Below are 21,353 nucleotides of genomic sequence, written 5' to 3'. Positions count from 1 at the left end.
ACTATCGGCGAGGGGAACGGTAGGCTTGGAGGGGAAAAGGCAAGAGGTTAGATACAGGCACGTCGGGTTAGCTTCGGAAGCATTCGGCATGCATAACCACTGCGTTACCCGATTTGCCTGTATCGCTCCCCTTACCGCGAATCTTACACCCCCCTCAGCTCACGCTCTGTCTATATATGTCTATGGGTGCACCGCCCACTACTACAGTTTTCCCTATCCGTGGCGCGCCCACGTTAACATTGTGTTTTGAGCTCCCCTTCCGCGCGGATCTGGTAAACATCATGGAGGCCGGGCTCCCAAATGGCTCGAATTGGCCTTCGCTAGCCTAAGGGCATATTACTAGAGTTTTCCCTACCCATGGCATGCCCGCCGCTTCATTGGCTTCGAGCACCCCCTTCCACGCAGCACGTAGAAGACGCTATGGATGCTAGCGTCCTCAGACCGCCCACCTGGACTTCGCTGCCCCAGATGAACCTAACTGCAATGTTGCTGAAGTGTTGGAACAACATTTCGGAAGAACACGGCTTATATCAGGAAGCCATAGGTAGTAGTTTTCATAAACAATATTTGAAAATTATACTTCTAGAACATATTACTCAAGTGAATATTTGTATGATAGTTACTTTGAATCCAAGTTCCCCAGGATTTTCTGGCTCAAAATCGTACAAGGCTGAGCAGCACGGTTGTTTTGCCATTGGAGTTCTTGCTGGAGATTTACTTGGCGATGCCAAAGGAGAAGCTGAAAAGTATTAGAATTCCGATTAGCCTGAGAAAGAGAAAATGGCGCAATCAAAATTTAAACTAAGCTGTGGTAGTCTTACAAATATATGATCAGAACTACGACATGTAAGCATTTGCTTGGTTGTTCCAATATTTTCTTCAAAATGATGGTCTTTATGCAATACAAAATTAAAAGAAGTTAAAAAGTTAAAATGAACGTTCGCTCTTTCAAAAAACTAATGAAAGTAGTAATATACTTTCAAAATCAAAAGAATTAGGGCTCTCTACAAAATGCATAACTTAACACAAGAATAAGGTACAATCGCTTAACAAACATGCGTGGCAAGAATTGATAGACGGATGCTAATTAAGAGTACATTAACAGGGGTACACAAAATGCAGAACACTAATTAGACCAGGGCTCTCCAAGGTCGCTTACGCGTAAGCTCGAGGTTCTCCCACTCTCGTCCGCGTTGTCAGGAATACCCATGGACATAGGAATATAGGGACGGACTAATAGTTGCGATTTCAGGCGAGGGGAGTGAAGCAGCTGTGGGAAGCGGGGAACACGGTCACGTGGTACTCTGGTGCCGCATTGGTGATTGGTTCTGTCTTTCACCCTGGTTCCAATTGGTTCTGATTCACTCTTACTCGAGGAAAATAAAGGCACACCCAGATGCTGATACACGTTGCAGTGAAACACTGAGGCATGCCTCATGACGCAGATTTCATGACTCTTACATCTTGCTCACGCGCCTAGCTGATGAGCAAGATGCCAGTTCCGCTCCTGATGCTGAAACACGGAAACCGATCTACAGATGTGCCTGAAGATTGCGCTTGCGCGATCACAACCAATCGCCAATGTGACACCAGAGTACATACCATGTGACCATAGTTCCCCGCTCCCCGGAAGCTGCTTCACCCCCCTCAACAATTGCTACGTCCCTATATTCCTATGTCCATGGGGATACCGCGTCGTCTCCTTGACAACGGAAGGCACGCTGCGCGAAAGATAGATTGGAAGGGGAAGTAGGCGCGTGAGGGGTCCCCACGCTGAAGAGCCCTGAATTAGACCTTGACTGTGGTTCACGAAAGCAGTGAAATTGATGGTGCAATGAAGCCTAGCGTAAGAGAAGCCAACCCCATGAAAAATTTACCATTGGCAGATTGTGGCGGGTTTCCGGCCGGAAATAGCTCGAGCTGTGAGCGCTTCCCGTCCGCATGGATCGGAGACCCGGCTTGACTTGCCCCTACATCGTGTCAGAAGGACAGACATTCAAATATGCACACATAGTACACATAGAACAGGCGCACAATGTGTGACATGTGTGTTGTAAATGTGGTAACTGTTTGTGAGTATTATACATATAAGTGAATATTATACATATACTGAACGAGAAAAGTACAGCAAACTCTTAAGAGCAAGGCGGATTCAAAATGATGTTACGAGGGGGAGATTTGTAGGCGGATTCAAGGTTACTACAGTTTTGCCTCGTTATTAATCCGACGCAGGGCGGATAGGCTGAAAGGGTATGCTGCACCACTCGTCGTTGTTCTATGTCGTCTTGATTCAGTAAGACGATGCCGCCGCTATCTCGACCGAAATTTATCGCATGTCACTATCATGTGTTTTCTCGCTTATTTCCAGCCCCCCCCCCCCTCCGCACTCACCACAGTGACTACAAAAGTAGTGGGAATAGAAATTGGTGGGTTGCGATGTTAACTCCCATCACAAGATATGAGGTAGCACCAACGCCAATAAGAGAGGTAGGTCAACAGGGGTTCCAAACCCCTCTTTGTAGCTTCTTACAGACAAGAGGGGATAGATATCATGATGGGCTCTGACAAGGTCGCTCAACTGATAAAAAGCTGGCGGATGAAGGACGATGTAACCCTCTCCGATCACCGACCCATTATATTCAGTTTGGGAGATGCGCTTCTGATCACTGAATTGCCGTTCTGCAGGCGTTACTGACCCCAATTTTCAAACATTAATAATATAAAAAAAGGGACTCCTCTACCCCAATTTGTTTACTCGTGATTTTCATTTTATTTTGTCATATAGAAATCACCCATTTCATTTTCTACTATCTGTTACCGAACACCCTATATATGTATATGCAGTGGCGACCAGGTAGCGCTGGAGGCTCCCCTAAAGGTATAGGTGGGATCCAGGCTGGTTCGAGACTGTGTTGAAGCTCTGACATGGTTGGGGCATAACAATCACGTTAAACTACATAGTAGTAGTGGGTATCAAAGCTGAGGAAAAGCTGGGGGAAGATCAGGGGATCAAAACCCCCCATGAGTACCATATGCCCCATTAGCGGTCTCCCCAAGCACGGTCAAGGGACTAGCGAGGAGTTGGGTTACGGGGCGACTTGCCGGGCTCTGAGACCGGGTTAAGAATCACCAACGAGCTGGACGCATTCTTGATACGCATGGAAAGAAAGCAACTGCGTCAACTCATCGGACTGATCACTGAACATTGACTCACAAGAAAACATCTTGTGCGTATGGAGATGAAAAAGGAGCTTGTGTGCCTGAGATACAGGGTTATCCACTAAACTCACAATCTGCGCGCGAGAAAACAGATGCGTTGCATGGCCCTTAGCCTCGACATTTGCCTTAGGCTCAGGGGAAAGCGACCCAAGAACCCGGAGCAAGGCGTTGGTACATCCAAAAACCAATTTCTTCTTTAATACAGGGACTGGCTACTTGACCATTCATCTGTTCTCGCGCTCTGTTCTGAGTTAAGTGGATAACTCTGTATGGTGCAGAGGAGGAAACCCCTTTCCACCTTATACCGCTTTGTGAGGTTTGGTGGCTCCCAAGCTGGCCGTAATGAGGACGTTCTTCCTCCACGCGACGAACGTGGAAGACAAATCCGTGACAGGTGGGCTTCTGCGCTTTGCGAGACAGGCAGATCTGTCGATATGACTCATCAGCAGGATTGCTCGTAATGGGCTCGAACACAATTGTTCAACATGACTGATGCTCAATAATAATAATACAAATTCATATAAACTTATATAACTTGGAATTGTGTTCTTGTGAGCTTATTAGTTCTCTCATTTTATATTCACCGTATTTTGCACTGCTGCAAATTCCCAAACTATCTGTCTGACAAATTCATTTCCTTACACTCCCGTGACATTATTCTTTTGTTAGAAATAAAATGATTTCGAAACCTATTTCAACTGATAGAACACAAATGCTTAAAGTGCAACAGATAGCCACCTTTAGATTCAACGCAATGTGGTGTCATCTGCCGATGAAGTATTAAAATAGCTCCCTCATACCTGAATATGAAATTGACGTGTGCGTATGTAACGTCTTCCTTTAAATGCAAGAGGAAGAGAGAGAGAGAGAGAAAGAGAGAGAGGGGGGGTGGGGGAGAGAGAGAGAAGAAATTTAATATAGTTATTACAGCCAAAGAGACGATAGACGCAAATCACTTAGGAGGAAATACGACAACGTATATGGGCAGAGTGTACAGTTAGACACGTAGAAATGTTGCAATACAGAGGGAACAAGAAACAGACAGCTATCCACCCGCAAATATTATCATCTTGTATGTGTACGTGTAAAATGTGTTTTACCGTGAAGAGAGTAGTTCCCACCGTTCATAGCATCCGATATGGGTAATCCATCCACGTGTAAATCAGTCAATGTTTTCGGTATGAATTCCATTTTCGGCTTGCTTGCTGCTTCGTCTTTCCTGTAATCCAAATAGGCGACATTAAAACGTGAAACAGTTATAGCGAAAGCAGTTACAGTGACAAATATGGAAAAGAATATTAGATTGTAAAAGATCGTTCATTCTTTACTTCTTAATATCACGGAAATAATCCCTGATAACCATCTGTTTCCAGTTTGACATCAGATTGGTAGCAGGGTCTGGCTCTGGGATGAGAGCGCAGAGCCTGATGTCAGAACCGTAGCAGAAGGCAGAATCTGCGGCGGATCTGCTGCCAATCTGACATCAGGCTCTGCAACTCAGAACACAGCCATCTGCGGACACAGACGACTACGGTTCTGATGTCAGATTCTGCTGCCCAGATCTGGCTATCAGGGAATAAAAATAAGAGAAATATTTGATGAAAGGTGCGAGGTACAAAAGATGTCAACATATGGATCCAATGATTCCTTTACAGATGCAAACTATGTATGTACACAAAGTGAATTTGATTCCCTCACACCAACCACACTGCAGCAGTGAGCAACCGATCACTCTCAGAGTAGATGAAGCCGGCCTTTAGACTCGGTGGTCTCGAAGATGGGGCAAAACTCCCGACTTTTTTGTTCAGGAGCGACAGTTTCGGACGTTATAGTTTACAAGCATGTACGTACAGTATAAATTGGAAATGTCGTCGAGTTATTAAAAATACCGACGTAAGACCGCTCGTAATTTTTAAAAATAAAGTTGGGGTGACTGCTGACCCCATGGGTCCACTTGTGTGATTTTGGCAGTGCGCCTACTTAAGAGTTAAAAGAACTAATATTTCGCTGTGTCCTTGTGTCTATTGCAATCTAATCCTTTGTTTAACATTCATAAAATCTTAACTCTCGAATGTCGAACGTGGTTTACTGGAGACCCAAATATTAATCCTACGATAAAAACATAAGCCAAAACTTTTCGTAGAGCAATAAGGCTTACAAGGAGACCGCACAGGTTATGCAATCGGTTCTGGAATGAGACTGGGTGGACATTGTAGTGCACACCTAGTGTTACAAAACCGTAAAGGGTTTTTGTAAAGTGGGCCTTCGTTTTCGAGAAATTTGAGTTCAAAGTTTTGCGCGACAGTAGTATTTCAGTTGTGCAAACATTCTTAGGAAGCCACGGTCGTAGCTGCGATATTAAGATGTTTGGCTACGGTGCTGGAGGTCTTCGGTTCGATTCCTGGTGCGCGCTTGTTTTTTTTTCTTTTTCTTTTACTTACCGTAGTAATGTAATGGCTGCACCTAAAATTATTTTGCGCTGTAATGATGTTAATAATATATATTATTACAATAATACTGCATACAAAGTACAAACATAATACAAGTGCAGATATAATATAAATATAATAAAACCGCAAATTACAAATAATATCAATGCAACAATATTACTGTATACGACTATCCTTACGGTCAGATATGACCGGAGCTCTAACTGCCGTTAAAGTCTATTCGATAGTCTGCAGCCCGCGACGTCTTCGGCATATTTTTTAAATATATAAAAGCACTCACACTTATAGACGTAGTAAATTTAATACATCATCGATAAGGATAATAATATTAATATTGTTGCACTGATATTATTTGTAATTTGTGGTTTTATTATATTTATATTATATCTGCACTTGTATTATGTTTGTACTTTGTGTGCAGTATTATTGTAATAATATATATTATTAACATCGTTACAGCGCAAAATAATTTTAGGTGCAGCCATTACATTACTACGGTAAGTAAAAGAAAAAGAAAAAAAAACAAGCGCGCACCAGGAATCGAACCGAAGACCTCCAGCACCGTAGCCAAACATCTTAATATCGCAGCTACAACCGTTGCTTCCTAAGAATGTTTGCACAACTGAAATACTACTGTCGCGCAAAACTTTGAACTCAAATTTCTCGAAAACGAAGGCCCATTGTACAAAAACCCTTTACGGTTTTGTAACACTAGGTGTGCACTACAATGTCCACCCAGTCTCATTCCAGAACCGATTGCATAACCTGTGCGGTCTCCTTGTTAGCGGCACATTTGAGTCGGTTCAGCGAACTGGAATTGATGACCATTTGACGCAGATGTCAAAGCTGATTCCGAAACATGTTCGTACGAGATTTTGTTACGGGTCAAGAATGACCCATCTCCGCCTTCCACGGGTCCGCCTTCCGAGAGTTAATTTTAGGGAGATCTCAAGTAAATACATACTTCTCTAGAAGCGTCTCCGTTAGTGTTCTCAAAACTTCAGTACACTGTTGGTGGTAGTCCAGAAGAGCTTCACTGAACGTCGCAAGCTGTGCCACTTGTTCTACCTAAATACAAAACAGAATAGAAAATACTATATTACATTATAATATTAAGAATCTATGAATAGCAAATATACGTATAGACTCTATTTGAAACTACTTAAAATATTGTACCAATATATATCATACAACTTACATCATTCTCCAACAAATTGAACATGCCCAGTTGTGCCAGGTGGAGACTTTCCGCGAACTTTTCCTCGGCTTGACGAATCTCATCGTCTGAAACGTGAGAACCTGCTCGCAAAATTTGCGCCGGCGAATACATTAAAAATTGCACTACAGGGTTACCTCAATGCTTAAGTTCGATACATGAGATATAAAGAAAACAGAGAGAGAAACAGAAAGCATATTCAACTTAATAATAGCGAAATTAAATCAATTATAAAGTAATACTAAATATTTCGATTATGTACATTCCATCACTTCTAACGCAATCATGTGCAAATATTAAAACTTTATTGTGAAGTTTACGAAGTGATACATCCAACATTTGTAATACCTTCGGTGCATTTGTAAACACTTCGTGTGGTTATGTATACCTGCCATTTTTTTTACATTTCGCACAATGATTTGAAATAACTATGGATCACCGTGGTACAAGTATACGCGTCTGTGTCACAAAATACGTAATGTTTTAAAAAATTATAGAAGGTAAATTTAGATTCTGTTCATATTACTCTAACTCAACGTAGCATTTTACGAGTGTATAGAATACGATGTACTTACGGAATATTTTTACTTATATTTATACAAATATACCATATATAGGGTGAGCCATAAACGCATGTTAATACTTCAGGAGATGAATCTATACACTAAACAAGTAAAGAATGTTATACAAACACAGGTCGTACATTTCAGACCGATAATTCGTTCCGGGTGACCACATACGCACGACGGAGAACGCGTCCCTTTATGGGCCCATAGCGTGACGTTGTAAAGGGCAGCTTGTCCGCTGTACACGCGTGCTGATCCGAAATGATTCATTGGTCATGAGTACAAATACCATAATTTCTGAATTATACAGGATTAAAGACAGTGTCCACAGAGTTCAGTTTCGGCTGCAGCACTTATACGCAATGAACACATCTTGATCGGGCTTAATGATTAGGTATACGCAATCTTGCCAGGCACGAATCAAATTATTAAATAGAGGTGTACTGGTACCCGATATTTCGGGCTCGGGTCGGTCGGGAACTTTTTTTGGGTTCGCGTTGGGGTCCCGAAATTTCGTCGACTCAAACATATGCGGTTACCCGTTATTTCGGGACCTGGTTTTCGTTGCGGGATCTGACGCTCCATTCAGATGTTACGAACGCAGACTTATCTTTGACTTTTGAACCCTTTCGGGTGTCCGGAATGCACGTGACCCGGCGGGGTCACCGTTTCCTGCAAGTGGTGTGATGCAACCGAGTTTTCCCCGAAAACCTAACATTCTGTTATGAAACAACCACCGCTTTACATCGAGCCAGCAAGATGTGCAGCTATGCAAAGGAATCCGCAAACGATGCACGGTCATCGAACGCTGCACGGCCACGGGTCATCGGACGGAGACCATTAGGCCCCCACCGTGACCCAAATGACCATGTGTAAACCAATGCCCAAAACGGGGCAGGCTCTCTCACTTTTTCGAATCGATTAGCGTCAGTTCAAAGCTCAATAAATCCATGTTCACTCTACGGTGGGTTCCAACTCTTAAACCGGCAAAGATCCCCTACCTTCGGTCCAGACCGAGTCCCCATTCCCGGCACCTTCACCCGAATTACCGGAGCCCGGAGAACGACCCTTCCGAAGACAGCCACGGCAACCGACCAGATTCTCAGGCAAGAATCTCAGCCCCGGCAACCTCGCAACAATTCAATTGAAGGCATTCATGTTCCCACTACTTTCTAGCCGAATTTCACCGTATAACAAAAGGCCACGAACCCATACTCGGGGTAACATTCTCCTTTAAGTACTAATTCAACTTAAGCCATACAGTATGCAGTGTTGCTGATAGGCGTTGTAATTATTAGACTCTTTAAGACCCCCGCATTTCTCAGTGCGTCAAAACCGAGAGGTGGACTTAGGTAGCGCGACAACCAAACACTTAAACAATTGTAAGAACCGTGCTTATAGAATATAATTAGTTATTTCTTACTCAGAGTTCTTTCATTTGAATCTAATCATCGTCTGAATTTCCACTGTGAGACTAACCCACATAGATACATCTTCACCGCTAGAGGTGTATCGCATTATAAAGTTACGAGGCTAAATTAATATTTCCTAGTGGCTCTCGGTACTATCTAGGCACCGGTTCGTCCACGACAACCAACCTCCTAGTGGCTCCCGGTGTTAATCCAGACACCGGTTTGTCCGTGAACATTTATCTTCCTAGTGGCTCCCGGCGTTAGCCAGGCACCGGTTCGTCCACGGAAACCAACCTCCTTATATAGGCTCCCGGTGTTAGCCAGGCACTGGTTCGTCCGTTACTAACAAACTCTAACAAACAGAGTGCCAATGATTTTCATTAATCTAATTGTGTTCTTCAACCATTGATATGGTTAAATACAAATGAACCGAGAGAGCAGGCATACATTTAACCCTCAAACACCACACTATACTTTCCTAACGCTTCCACCACACTGGGTCCGCGCGACCCAGAATTTTCTTTCCTCTATATATCAGGATTTGCTGCACCGATTCAAACAATTTTTTTTTAATCAATCCGACAGACAATACGGAAATGAAATATATCGATAGTTTGGTCAAAAATCTTTTGATGCTCAAGATATTTTGAAAAAAAGACGTCCGTGTTCTGAAAGTTCCGTTTTTTCTTCTTTTAATCGCAGTTTTTTCTAAAAAAAAGTACGGGGATTTTATTATACATCAATCGAAAGGTATACTTTAAGGAAATATATATGTCATTCTGATTGGTCCCAAAAAATATAATTATTTCGCGAGGTGAAGTCGAGTGACTTTTGCTTCTTCCGAATGTGCTCTGTGAAATTATACAATGAAACGGTTGGAATAATAATTTATTTTATAAAAACAGTATAAATCACTATGAAATCATTCATTTACACGAAGAGCACATTACTGAACAAACAGTAATGTTCAGTAGTAACTGTTAACTCCACTTTTCCGAAATACTGACGTGGACACCACACTGGGTCTGCGTGACCCATAAACTACCTTTTTCACGATGTCACTCCGCTTCTTCAGGTAAATTAGGGGCCTGGTGGTGCGGACTCCGTAGTAGGGGTCCCAAAGTTTTTTCCCCCACCACAACAGCTCCTCACCATTTACCGTTTAGTAATGGCCACGAATCATCCAAACGGCCTGGGTCACGCAGACCCAGTGTGGTGTTTGAGGGTTAATGCGTGTATAGCTTACAATTAGCAAATAGCAATGCATGTGAAGAATTTCGTTCGTACCGTGGATATTTTCTTAGCCATCAAGTTCCAGGTTGTAGAACCGTATCATTTATCGAAAAGCGCTTTACAAAATTTGATACATTCGAATTAAAATAAGTAAATGATCGAGAAACAGTGTGTATACACAAAAAATCACATACATGGAAACTTGAAGTATTTTTACGTTGAACGATGTGGACCCATTCCGTGGCTGCTTCGATTGCTTGGGCACACCTTACTGATTTTGATGACCTTGAAATATGAGTGACGGTAACACGTGTACGAAAAAGTTGTTCAGAATCATGCCCCCGACAGCATATTTCAAGGTCATCATAATCGGTGAGGTGTGCCCTCTTCTATATAATTAGCGCATGTTTAACTCTATTATGTTCGCCACAAATTAATGACACGAAATGCAAAAGAAGGTACGAAATGAATTTAAAATTCTTCGAATAACTTGGTACGTATTTCTTACCCAGTGAGGGATCCAGTGTTAACTAGCCTTGTGGCGGGTTCAATCCCCAGCTGATAGTTCAAATATATCCTGTAATCCTCTATGAATCCTCAGAAATTATGATATATGTATACGATCTATTGTGTATTCGCAATAGCATTTTCACTTATTTTTAGACTATAGATTCACCTCCGGAAGTATTGGTATACATTTGTCACTTACTCTATACAAAGCGTAGCAACCTATAAAATTAGAAGTATAAGCGGAAAACTTGATAATCGTTGTACGTGAAGAAGTCACATACCGGTATATGGTGACGAAGATTTTACTGGACTTCCAATATGTGGACTGGCAGATCTTTTTCCGGCAGCTAATGATTAAAGAAGCATTCAAAGAAACGAAAAAAAACAAGATTGCTTCGCTTTTATACAAAGCAAATAAGACATGTAATATCCTTGCGAATAAATACCCAATGAATATCCAGAATTAAGAAATCAAGAGAGCAAGAAATACAGGGCGAGGCACGTATGGGTAAACTGAGAAAGTCAGAGACCGGGATGCAGATCACAAATAGAGATGTGGGGAAATAGGCGAGATCAAGCAATCCTAGACTGGCCCGTCAATCCCCTCTTCACTTTTCATGACTTCTAAACCCGGTATTCTATTTGAAGGTATAGCAGCTGGAAGATATATAGCAAGATCATAAAATCAGTGGATCGTTAAGCCGGGAATGCACCGAGAAGCTAAGCTAAGCTATGCTATGCGATGCTATGTTTTAACGTAGCTTTGGTGGAAACGGTTCCATAAGAATGTATTGAAGCTAATTTTTTAAAAACGTAGAATGGCATAGCATAGCATCACACAGCTTAGCTTAGCCATGCTATGCTATGCTATGCTATGCTATGCTATGATATGCTATGTTATGCTATGCTATGCTATGCTATGCTATGCTATGCTATGTGATGCTATGTGATGCTATGCTATGCTATGCTATGTGATGCTATGTTATGCTATGCTAGGTATTAAAACATTAATTTCAATACATTCTTATGGAACCGTTTCCACCAAAAGCTACGTTAAAACATAGCATAGCATAGCATAGGATAGCATAACATCACATAGCATCACATAGCATAGCATAGCATAGCATAGCATAGCATAGCATCACATAGCATCACATAGCATAGCATAGCATAGCATAGCATAGCATAGCATCACATAGCATAGCATAGCATAGCATAGCATCACATAGCATAGCATCACACAGCTTAGCTTAGCCATGCTATGCTATGCTATGTGATGCTATGCTATGCTATGCTATGCTATGCTATGCTATGCTATGCTACGTGATGCTATGTGATGTTATGCTATCCTATGCTATGCTATGCTATGTGATGCTATGCTATGCTATGCTATGTGATGCTATGCTATGCTATGCTATGCTATGCTATGCTATGTGATGCTATGCTATGCTATGCTATGCTATGCTATGCTATGCTATGTGATGCTATGTTATGCTATGCTATGCTATGCTATGCTATGCTATGCTATGCTATGCTATGCTATGTGATACTATGTGATGCTATGCTATGCTATGCTATGCTATGTTATGATATGATATGCTATGTTATGCTATGCTATGCTATGCTATGCTATGCTATGCTATGTGATGCTATGTGATGCTATGCTATGCTATGCTATGTGATGCTATGTTATGCTATGCTAGGTATTAAAACATTAATTTCAATACATTCTTATGGAACCGTTTCCACCAAAAGCTACGTTAAAACATAGCATAGCATAGCATAGGATAGCATAACATCACATAGCATCACATAGCATAGCATAGCATAGCATAGCATAGCATAGCATCACATAGCATAGCATAGCATAGCATAGCATCACATAGCATAGCATCACACAGCTTAGCTTAGCCATGCTATGCTATGCTATGTGATGCTATGCTATGCTATGCTATGCTATGCTATGCTATGCTATGCTACGTGATGCTATGTGATGTTATGCTATCCTATGCTATGCTATGCTATGTGATGCTATGCTATGCTATGCTATGTGATGCTATGCTATGCTATGCTATGCTATGCTATGCTATGTGATGCTATGCTATGCTATGCTATGCTATGCTATGCTATGCTATGTGATGCTATGTTATGCTATGCTATGCTATGCTATGCTATGCTATGCTATGCTATGCTATGCTATGTGATACTATGTGATGCTATGCTATGCTATGCTATGCTATGTTATGATATGATATGCTATGTTATGCTATGCTATGCTATGCTATGCTATGCTATGCTATGCTATGCTATGTGATGCTATGTGATGCTATGCTATGCTATGCTATGTGATGCTATGTTATGCTATGCTAGGTATTAAAACATTAATTTCAATACATTCTTATGGAACCGTTTCCACCAAAAGCTACGTTAAAACATAGCATAGCATAGCATAGGATAGCATAACATCACATAGCATCACATAGCATAGCATAGCATAGCATAGCATAGCATAGCATAGCATCACATAGCATAGCATAGCATAGCATAGCATCACACAGCTTAGCTTAGCCATGCTATGCTATGCTATGTGATGCTATGCTATGCTATGCTATGCTATGCTATGCTATGCTACGTGATGCTATGTGATGTTATGCTATCCTATGCTATGCTATGCTATGTGATGCTATGCTATGCTATGCTATGTGATGCTATGCTATGCTATGCTATGCTATGCTATGCTATGTGATGCTATGCTATGCTATGCTATGCTATGCTATGCTATGCTATGCTATGTGATGCTATGTGATGTTATGCTATCCTATGCTATGCTATGCTATGTGATGCTATGCTATGCTATGCTATGCTATGCTATGCTATGTGATGCTATGTGATGCTATGCTATGCTATGTGATGCTATGTGATGCTATGCTATGCTATGTGATGCTATGTTATGCTATGCTAGGTATTAAAACATTAATTTCAATACATTCTTATGGAACCGTTTCCACCAAAAGCTAATTGTAAGCTAAGCTGTGCCATGCTATGCTATGTTTTAAAAAAAAACAGGTTCAATACATCATTTTCCACCAAAAGCTACGTTTCTGTGCTATGCCTTGCTATGTTTCCGAAAAATCGCTTGCAGGGCAATCTCGTGCTACGTCCAGCTAACCCGACAAAAGCATAGCACAGAAACGTAGTTTTTGGTGGAGAATGATATATTGAAGCTGTCTTTTTTAAACATAGCATAGCATAGCATGGCTTAGCTTAACTTAGCTTGCAGGTGGATTCCCAGCTTTAAACTAAACAACAAACATGTTTCGAGCGTGGGCACAAACGAAATGACAGGAATATTCAGGAGAATCACATTAGTCGGCGCCCCCTCTCGATGGTTTAATATAAGACCTGGCTATATGTACCTCCTCCAGCTACTGTACGCGTGAGCTTGTAGCTAATTGTAAGTCAAAGTTGGCCGTCTCCTGTTACTCATATGCTCAGCTCACGCATGCCTTTGTGAAGGCCGTCTTATCGCTTTCGATCGTCGACCACGAGCAATTGGGGAGGGCAGCAACAGCAGCAACATACAGGGTCATCCGTCCGTTTTAACTGCAACCTACGCGCGCGCGAACAGACGAAATGGCAACACCGCCTCACGGACGCATTCCACTTGTAATTTGAAAGAGACCATCCTAAAATTTTCGAAACTCGGGCATCACTGCTGTCTAGCGGTCGCTGGGAACCCTCCGAACGCCGGGCCGGTGAATGGTTGCAGTGGAATGCGTCCGTGAGGCGGTGTTGCCATTTTCGTCTGTTCGCGCGCGCGTAGGTTGCAGTTTTAACGGATAACCCTGTAATGTTGGATAGCTGGCAACCAAGCATATTTCAGGATTCTATTCTCTCCAAACTTTCCTTTTAACTCCTCCTGAGCAATCATTGACTTGCTCAGTTTAACTAAAAATGGAACACCTTCGATAACTGTGCAACTATTAATTTTCACGAAAATTAAACAAAATAAATATGACGCAATCCAAAGGGTAGATACTGTGTTATATACTCTTAAGTGTTTATATTGTTTATCAATTTGGTTTTATTTCAAACTTACTTTTCGTTTCTCGAACGGAAATCAGTTTTTTGTCTCTAACAGAAATTTCATGCAACCCTTGTCGTTACGATAGCGTAACTATTTTTCTCTATTACTTTTCTTTGTTTCGTATAAAACTTCTACCCTTGAATCGTGATACACGTTCACATTATTTCTCCAAACTGATTATAATTTCTGCCAAATACTTGTAATACATTTTGGCATAGGTATGGACGATTCATTTAATCGTATGTGTAGGTTGTCCTTCGTAAACTAAATAATTTAAATATCACTAGGATGGTCATCCCCTCTTAATATTACACGAAATGTTAATATATTTGTATTTCAATTCATTCATTCACTCGAACGGGTTAAAAAAAAATTGAAATCGATATAATTTCAAATTTTAAACGATGTCAAATTTATATAAAAGATTTTTACGACTTTGTTATAGGAAAATAATTAGATTCCATTCTAGAATCTGAAAGAGATCTCAGTATCTTGGAAAATAAAAAAATAGAAAAATTCTGTATTATCTTGTTCGAATAATTTTTGTCAAAATTGATATTCACGGAGGCATCGAAATGGTTTCAATTACGTTCTCCACCCTGTACTATAAAATGTAACAGATACATCTCGAATAAAATATTTAATAAATGACAATATCACGATGTCATAATTAACACAAGTAATTAACTCATAATTATACATGCGCATGCAGTTAGAACATGCAAATGATAATGTCTATAGCATTGTGCAATGATGAGAATTGAGGACGAACACGTATCTAATCGCGTAATCGCTTCAGCGTATACGATCTTTTCCAGATTGTATCAATCAATATTAGTTTCCGAAAATTAAAAATTATACAAGGTGATCCGCAATGCGTAACACAATCGAAAAGCGGATTAATCTTTGTATAAAAATACGGGGAAAATATGGGAGAAAATTTCTTCGTGAGACTTTGTCCTCGAGAAAACCACGTTCGAAAATTCATCGGATATGCGAGCAATTAAACACGACTTTTCCACTGTGTTTGTGTGTTACTCATTATTTTTACTTGCATCTTAATATTTGCGAACACTGACGATACTACGGGTCGAATAATGCGCATACTGTCCTCTTTTTACAGAGTATTTATCTTCCAATACGTTAAGAATAGCTGAAAAGGTCATCAACGTTGCATATCGCTAACAAAGTTCTGCTTAGCAAATTAAAAAACCATGAAAGGAAAATAATAATTTGTTTCATTTCTTTAATTTTGCAGATTCTTGCATGATTTCTTCGTTTCGTTAGAAAATGACAACAAATAAATGGATAGAAAGCTATTCGTGATTACATACAATAACTATACTAGTTCTTACAATATACAGAGAGTCACAGGAATATTCGTTCCCCCTCAATTGTTGGTTTTAAACGACGTACGGATCTCGCTTCTAGTGTTAGTTGACTGCACTATCAATGGAGAAATAAATAAATACTATATGGTCCTGAGCATGATGATGTAGGGACACTTTAGGGGTGCTCTTGCGCAGCCTTCCAGATTAGCCAATAACTTGCCCTTCCCAAGATCCTCCAGATTGGATTGTCAACCGATAGTGTAGGATCACGGAAAAAAGGGAAGCCTTATCTTCTCCCTCTGGCGGACGGGACTCGAACCCGCGATCTTCAGATTTGCGCGCTGGCCCCAGCCGCCTTAACCACCTCGGCTACCGCCGACTTCCCCCTGGTCTTCGATACTCCCTGTCCTCTTATACTATGGGGGTTCCTGATCCCACACTCGGCCATCCTGCGACGACATTCGCCCTCGAATGTCATCTCGCAACTTCACGTGCTGGTGTCGTTTTAAGGCTCCCCCAAACCAACGCAAATTTCGCGGCGCGGAGCGGATCCGCCGCGGATCAGATAACACTGCCCATAAGCCACCACGTATAAAAAACTGCTGCCTTATCTAATCCGCGGCGCGAAGCGGATACTCGCGTTGGTTTGGGGGAGCCTTTATTTCACGTCGCTGACAACTCCTTACGACCGCCGCAGTGTCCATTATTTTTAGCGCCGCAGACAACGACCTCAAACCTCAACGCCATCTCTCGGCTCCGAGTGGCGATCGGTGCTGCCCCCATCCCACTTGGGACACCAATTGTAGGATCACGGGAAAAAAGGAAGCCTCCGGCGGACGGGACTCGAACCCGCGATCTTCAGATTTGCGCGCTGGCCAGCCGCCTTAAGGTCTGCGCACACATATCTGCCTTCTACGCCCCTTTTCTTCTTACCACTGGCACGACGGATACGGAACTGACACGGAACGGATATGTTTGCGCAGACCTTTAATCACCTTGGCTACCGCCGACTTCCCTCCGGTCTTCGTCACTCCGTGTCCTCTTATACTATGGGGGCTCCTGATCCCACAATAGTGTAGAATTAATTTATCAACATTTTGATAACGCGTCCGCACACTTCCATATGCATTCATATACATACATATTTTAATATGGCGGAAAGTGTGAATGCGCAGTAGAAGACGAAAATAAGCTGCCGATTGAGCACACCTAATGTCCTTACATCATGATCCTACGCAACGTATTCCGGCGACGTTCGTTTCTGTTCAGTATAAACAGAATCCTAAAACGTTTAACGTTTATGCTGGTTTTCCGTATGACAAAAGTTATTTTTCGTAGCTGATTTCTTATTGTTCAGGTACTTAAATAATTTTGTCATATTTCGTACATTGTTTTCAGACTTAGGTATACATAAATGCCCCAGTTTTCGCAATTTGCTTTGTATATTACACTTCAAATATAACACTTTTTTCGTGTACTTGTGCAGTACCGGCCATTTTTTTTTTTTTTAATTTTTCCATATAATTAGAGTCTTTAGATTTTTCTTCTTTGTTTTTCTGCAGAAAAAATGTCCAAAATTAAACAGAAAAAGGGAAAATGAACGGAGAATGAATGCGGCTTTGAAAATGCTACTTTAAAACAAAATTAGACTAAACTAAACTTAAACTAGACTTTGATGAGTAAGTCACTGAGTGCATCATTTGTAAAGAATCATTCAACGAAGATTGGGTACAGTGCATCAAATGCAAGGGTGTGGGCCCACGTTGAGTGTACAGATCACGAATATGTCGATCACTTTACCTGTGATATTTGTAGACATGCCTAAATAAAAGTTCTATTCTATTTTAAAATGTTTTTACTAACATTATTAATTAATTAGACCATAAAATCTACTAACTAAGTAGTTGGCCGGTACTGAACGGCAAATTTTTCGTTCGTTGGAAATTACAACTTTTTTATTCCAGCGAATTATTAATCTTTCTGATAAAATTTAAGAAAAACGATTTGTCACCTTTTATTAAGCACAATTTGTACTATAAATTAGTTTTTTGAAATTTAATTTTTGTCCAACAATAACCCAAGGTACGGTACAAAAACTTAGAGTGGCCGGTACTGCACGACTCCTCCATCTCTTTCAAACACACGTTATAGAATCCTTATCGATGGGGACATATACCGTATTAATTAAGCTTTCGATTGATATGAATTTTGTTGAACAAATAAAATTCAGTATAAGAAGAATATAAATTTCAGTAAACTGTCACAGAATTCGCATCACAAATGTAATCGTACTACACGAATCGTGTACGCGGGGAATTACAATATTTGATTTTCGTCTAATCTTGGTGTTTAGAATCACTCTTTAAATTTTCTCCCACCTGTAGTCGAACACCCTGTATATTTCAAACAGGTGACGATCGCAATGAGTTCCGTTGTTTTAAATTCAGCTCTCAGAAAACCCGTATTACTGATGGGATGATCTAATAGAAAAATATTAATACATACTGTGCCCGGATGAAAAGAAGTCGGTCGAGAAACTCTAGGGTCCGAATCTCAGGTCTCAACAGTATATCCCTATTGGCCGGCGCGACAACGTTGACGAATAAAAAGTAAGCAAACGGGTCACGGGCGGGGGGAGCCAATGCGAGCGAGGAACCCCTCTTGCCCCTGTGACATTTCAACCGACTTCTTTCCATCCGGGCACAGTACATAGCATGCCGGGTCGTTTAAAACGTTATCAAGTCTAAAGGCGGTCTAACAAAATATTAATTATTAAAATATTTGATGATGTTACTTCTGTGATAGTTCCCTAAAATATTTAGTTCTGTTATACTGAATTGTTATTTTTCAATCAAGTTAAGATTAATTCAAAGCTTAACCAATATACCATATATTCCTATTAAAAAGATCCGACTATATTTTTCCTAAAAAAATATCAATTCGTGTAAAGTCAACCACCGAGAGGGTACGTATACTTCTGAGGCTCACTGTATATAATTACATTAACAACTTGCGTTTGTATGAGTTATCACAGTAAATCGTATTTACACATGGACTACGCCAGGGCTGGACAACCCGCGGCCCATGGGCCGCATGCGGCCCGTTCCCCGACTTGCCTACTCGGCTGGGCCGCATGCGGCTCATTCCCCGACTTGCCTACTCGGCTGGGCCGCATGCGGCTCATTCCCCGACTTGCCTACTCGGCTGGGCCGCAGGAGAACGGCCCCCACCATACTCTTTTAACTCCTACACTGTACGCCGTACCTAATGGGAAATATTGTGAGAGCGCCATCTACTAAAGTAAGCTCTGTAATCGGGTGAATCGCGTTACAGGACTGGTGTCGCACAAGTTTTGAAATATTGCAATAATGGTTTTGTCATTAAATAGTCTGTTAAATTCTACGAAATCGATCATCAAACAGTCGAAATTCCCAATATTGCCAATAACAGGTGACAACTAACCTGATTAAACTGCTTTAATTTTCGCCACTAGATGGCGTAGCGGAAATAAGAAAATGCCAATATATAACCGCACTCGTAGGAGTAAAAGGAAGGGACATGGAGTGGCGGCTAATCTGCTGATGGTGGGGGAACCGGCTGACTGGTAGTGGGGACTGTGCGGCCCGCGGCAGCAAGCAAGTTGCTCAGCCCTGGACTACGCAATGGAAAAACGAAATGAGAATGCACATAAAGAAAGCATCACAAAAAGACAAATGAGAACTGCCAATCTTCCAGGATAGAGATCATCCCAGATCCCATAAAAAAGATCAACTTCTTTTCTGTAGGTATTCATTTTCATATGACTCTGTCAGTAGATATAAATCACGGAGTATATGTTTGCCATACTTGGTTATTACAATTCTTAACATCGTAAGAAACAAACATTGAGTACAAATCTGCTATTATGTACAATAGCATTTTTAAATCTACTATTATTTGAACAATACCACCGTCAACATAACAAATCCTAACACTAACCTAAGAAATAATATATATATATGACAGGCATCATCCAAATCGTGCTTAATCGCACGTGTTCCTGCTGAATATTTCAACATCGATTTTCCCGAAAACGAAACCTCAAACGCTGTATTTTTACAGGAAGAATCTTCCATTTTTGGCTGTGTCACAAATCAAGTCTCACACTATATGTATAATAAAAGGGAACGCATCAGGTTTCACACTGCAAGCACGCGTGCACCTCCGATCTTATCCTTAAATGAACCAATAACAATGGGGAAAAGTAAAGTCGAGTCGCGAGCAAATGTACCTTTTGCTTGACGTCTTCGTTTGCAATCGAAGTCCAGCCTTCGCCCCTGAAGCTTTTTCCGGTGATGCTGAAACAAAATGAACATATGTAAATCTAACAATTCTTATTGTATGGGTTAGAAGGCTAGATAGGAATTCTTTGATGATGTTCACTTGAAGGGCAGAAGAGGGAGAATTTTTCCAATAATCACACTACTCACCATAACTTCTTTAAGGTCTTTCATTTGCAAATGGTGTAAAGGCTCGAGGAAGTTCTGTTTAATGTTGTCGTCCAACGAATATTTCACGTCCGCCATCTGCCTCATAGCCTCGCCCATTTCAATGAGAGCCAGAGCTGCGAGAATTAAAAAATATAAATTGCAGAAATCCGTTTACGTTTAGATGCGTATTTATTCGTCCAATGAGTGCCACTAAATACTTGCAAAACATTCCCATCACGAGTGTGATATAATTATTCAGGGGAGCATCTAAACTCTAAACTAAACCCTTAGAATATTCACCGTGACATTTATCTCGTTATAGATTAACCATTCTTGTTTAATAATTCATTTCTGATATCCCGTTTAAATTGCATAGGAAAAATGCTTTAAGTACAGTGAGAGCTGAATACCCCAATATGCTATGTATTATACAAAATTTGCTTAACGACACCTGAAACCATCGAAGACAAGATTTTGTACTATTTTGATTTGATGAAAAATTAAATGAGTGATAAGAGGAAATATAGTACACAGTGACAATTTTTTCCGTTCACAGCACTTGAAAACAGAAACATCTACAGAATTGCTACAGTAATCCACATAAAAAGAATATGGAAATTTACTTTGATGCACATGTTCGGTATTGTAAACTGTAAGGACAGAATTATTCACAAAACGCGCCAAGCGACGTAGCGTTCGCCGTGGAGCGTCTGGCTGCAGATAAAAGACGATCGAGGTGAGCCCAGAATTAGGAGCGATGGGGCCGCAGTGATGGAGGGGGAAACACCTACAGGAGCGGTGGTAATGTGTGCGTGACTGACGCAGGCGCAGTTCATGCACGCATACCCACCACACCTGTA

General features: G+C 41.1%; 1 protein-coding gene across 10 annotated transcripts in view; it reads right to left on the bottom strand.

Annotated features, from left to right (window-relative positions):
• Nucleotides 1–21,353, bottom strand: part of Endoa (SH3 domain containing GRB2 like, endophilin-A) — a 78,939-nt gene that overhangs the window by 5,969 nt on the left and 51,617 nt on the right. For 3 of the 10 annotated variants that reach the window (XM_076814103.1, XM_076814105.1, XM_076814104.1), the window contains exons 5-12: nucleotides 20,494–20,627; nucleotides 20,295–20,361; nucleotides 10,888–10,953; nucleotides 6,868–6,968; nucleotides 6,634–6,737; nucleotides 4,320–4,438; nucleotides 1,878–1,970; nucleotides 624–739 (exon numbers count right to left, since the gene is read on the bottom strand). In XM_076814103.1, coding sequence (XP_076670218.1) covers nucleotides 624–739; nucleotides 1,878–1,970; nucleotides 4,320–4,438; nucleotides 6,634–6,737; nucleotides 6,868–6,968; nucleotides 10,888–10,953; nucleotides 20,295–20,361; nucleotides 20,494–20,627 — 800 coding nt within the window. The remainder of the gene's footprint in view (nucleotides 1–623; nucleotides 740–1,877; nucleotides 1,971–4,319; nucleotides 4,439–6,633; nucleotides 6,738–6,867; nucleotides 6,969–10,887; nucleotides 10,954–20,294; nucleotides 20,362–20,493; nucleotides 20,628–21,353) is intronic. The other 7 variants (XM_076814108.1, XM_076814106.1, XM_076814113.1 and 4 more) reach the window with 7 other exon arrangements.

Source organism: Andrena cerasifolii, chromosome 6 (assembly GCF_050908995.1).
Source record: "Andrena cerasifolii isolate SP2316 chromosome 6, iyAndCera1_principal, whole genome shotgun sequence".
In the NCBI taxonomy this organism is placed as follows: domain Eukaryota; kingdom Metazoa; phylum Arthropoda; class Insecta; order Hymenoptera; family Andrenidae; genus Andrena; species Andrena cerasifolii.
The sequence above is the reverse complement of the archived record's forward strand: the minus strand, read 5'-3'. Positions and strand labels throughout refer to the sequence as shown.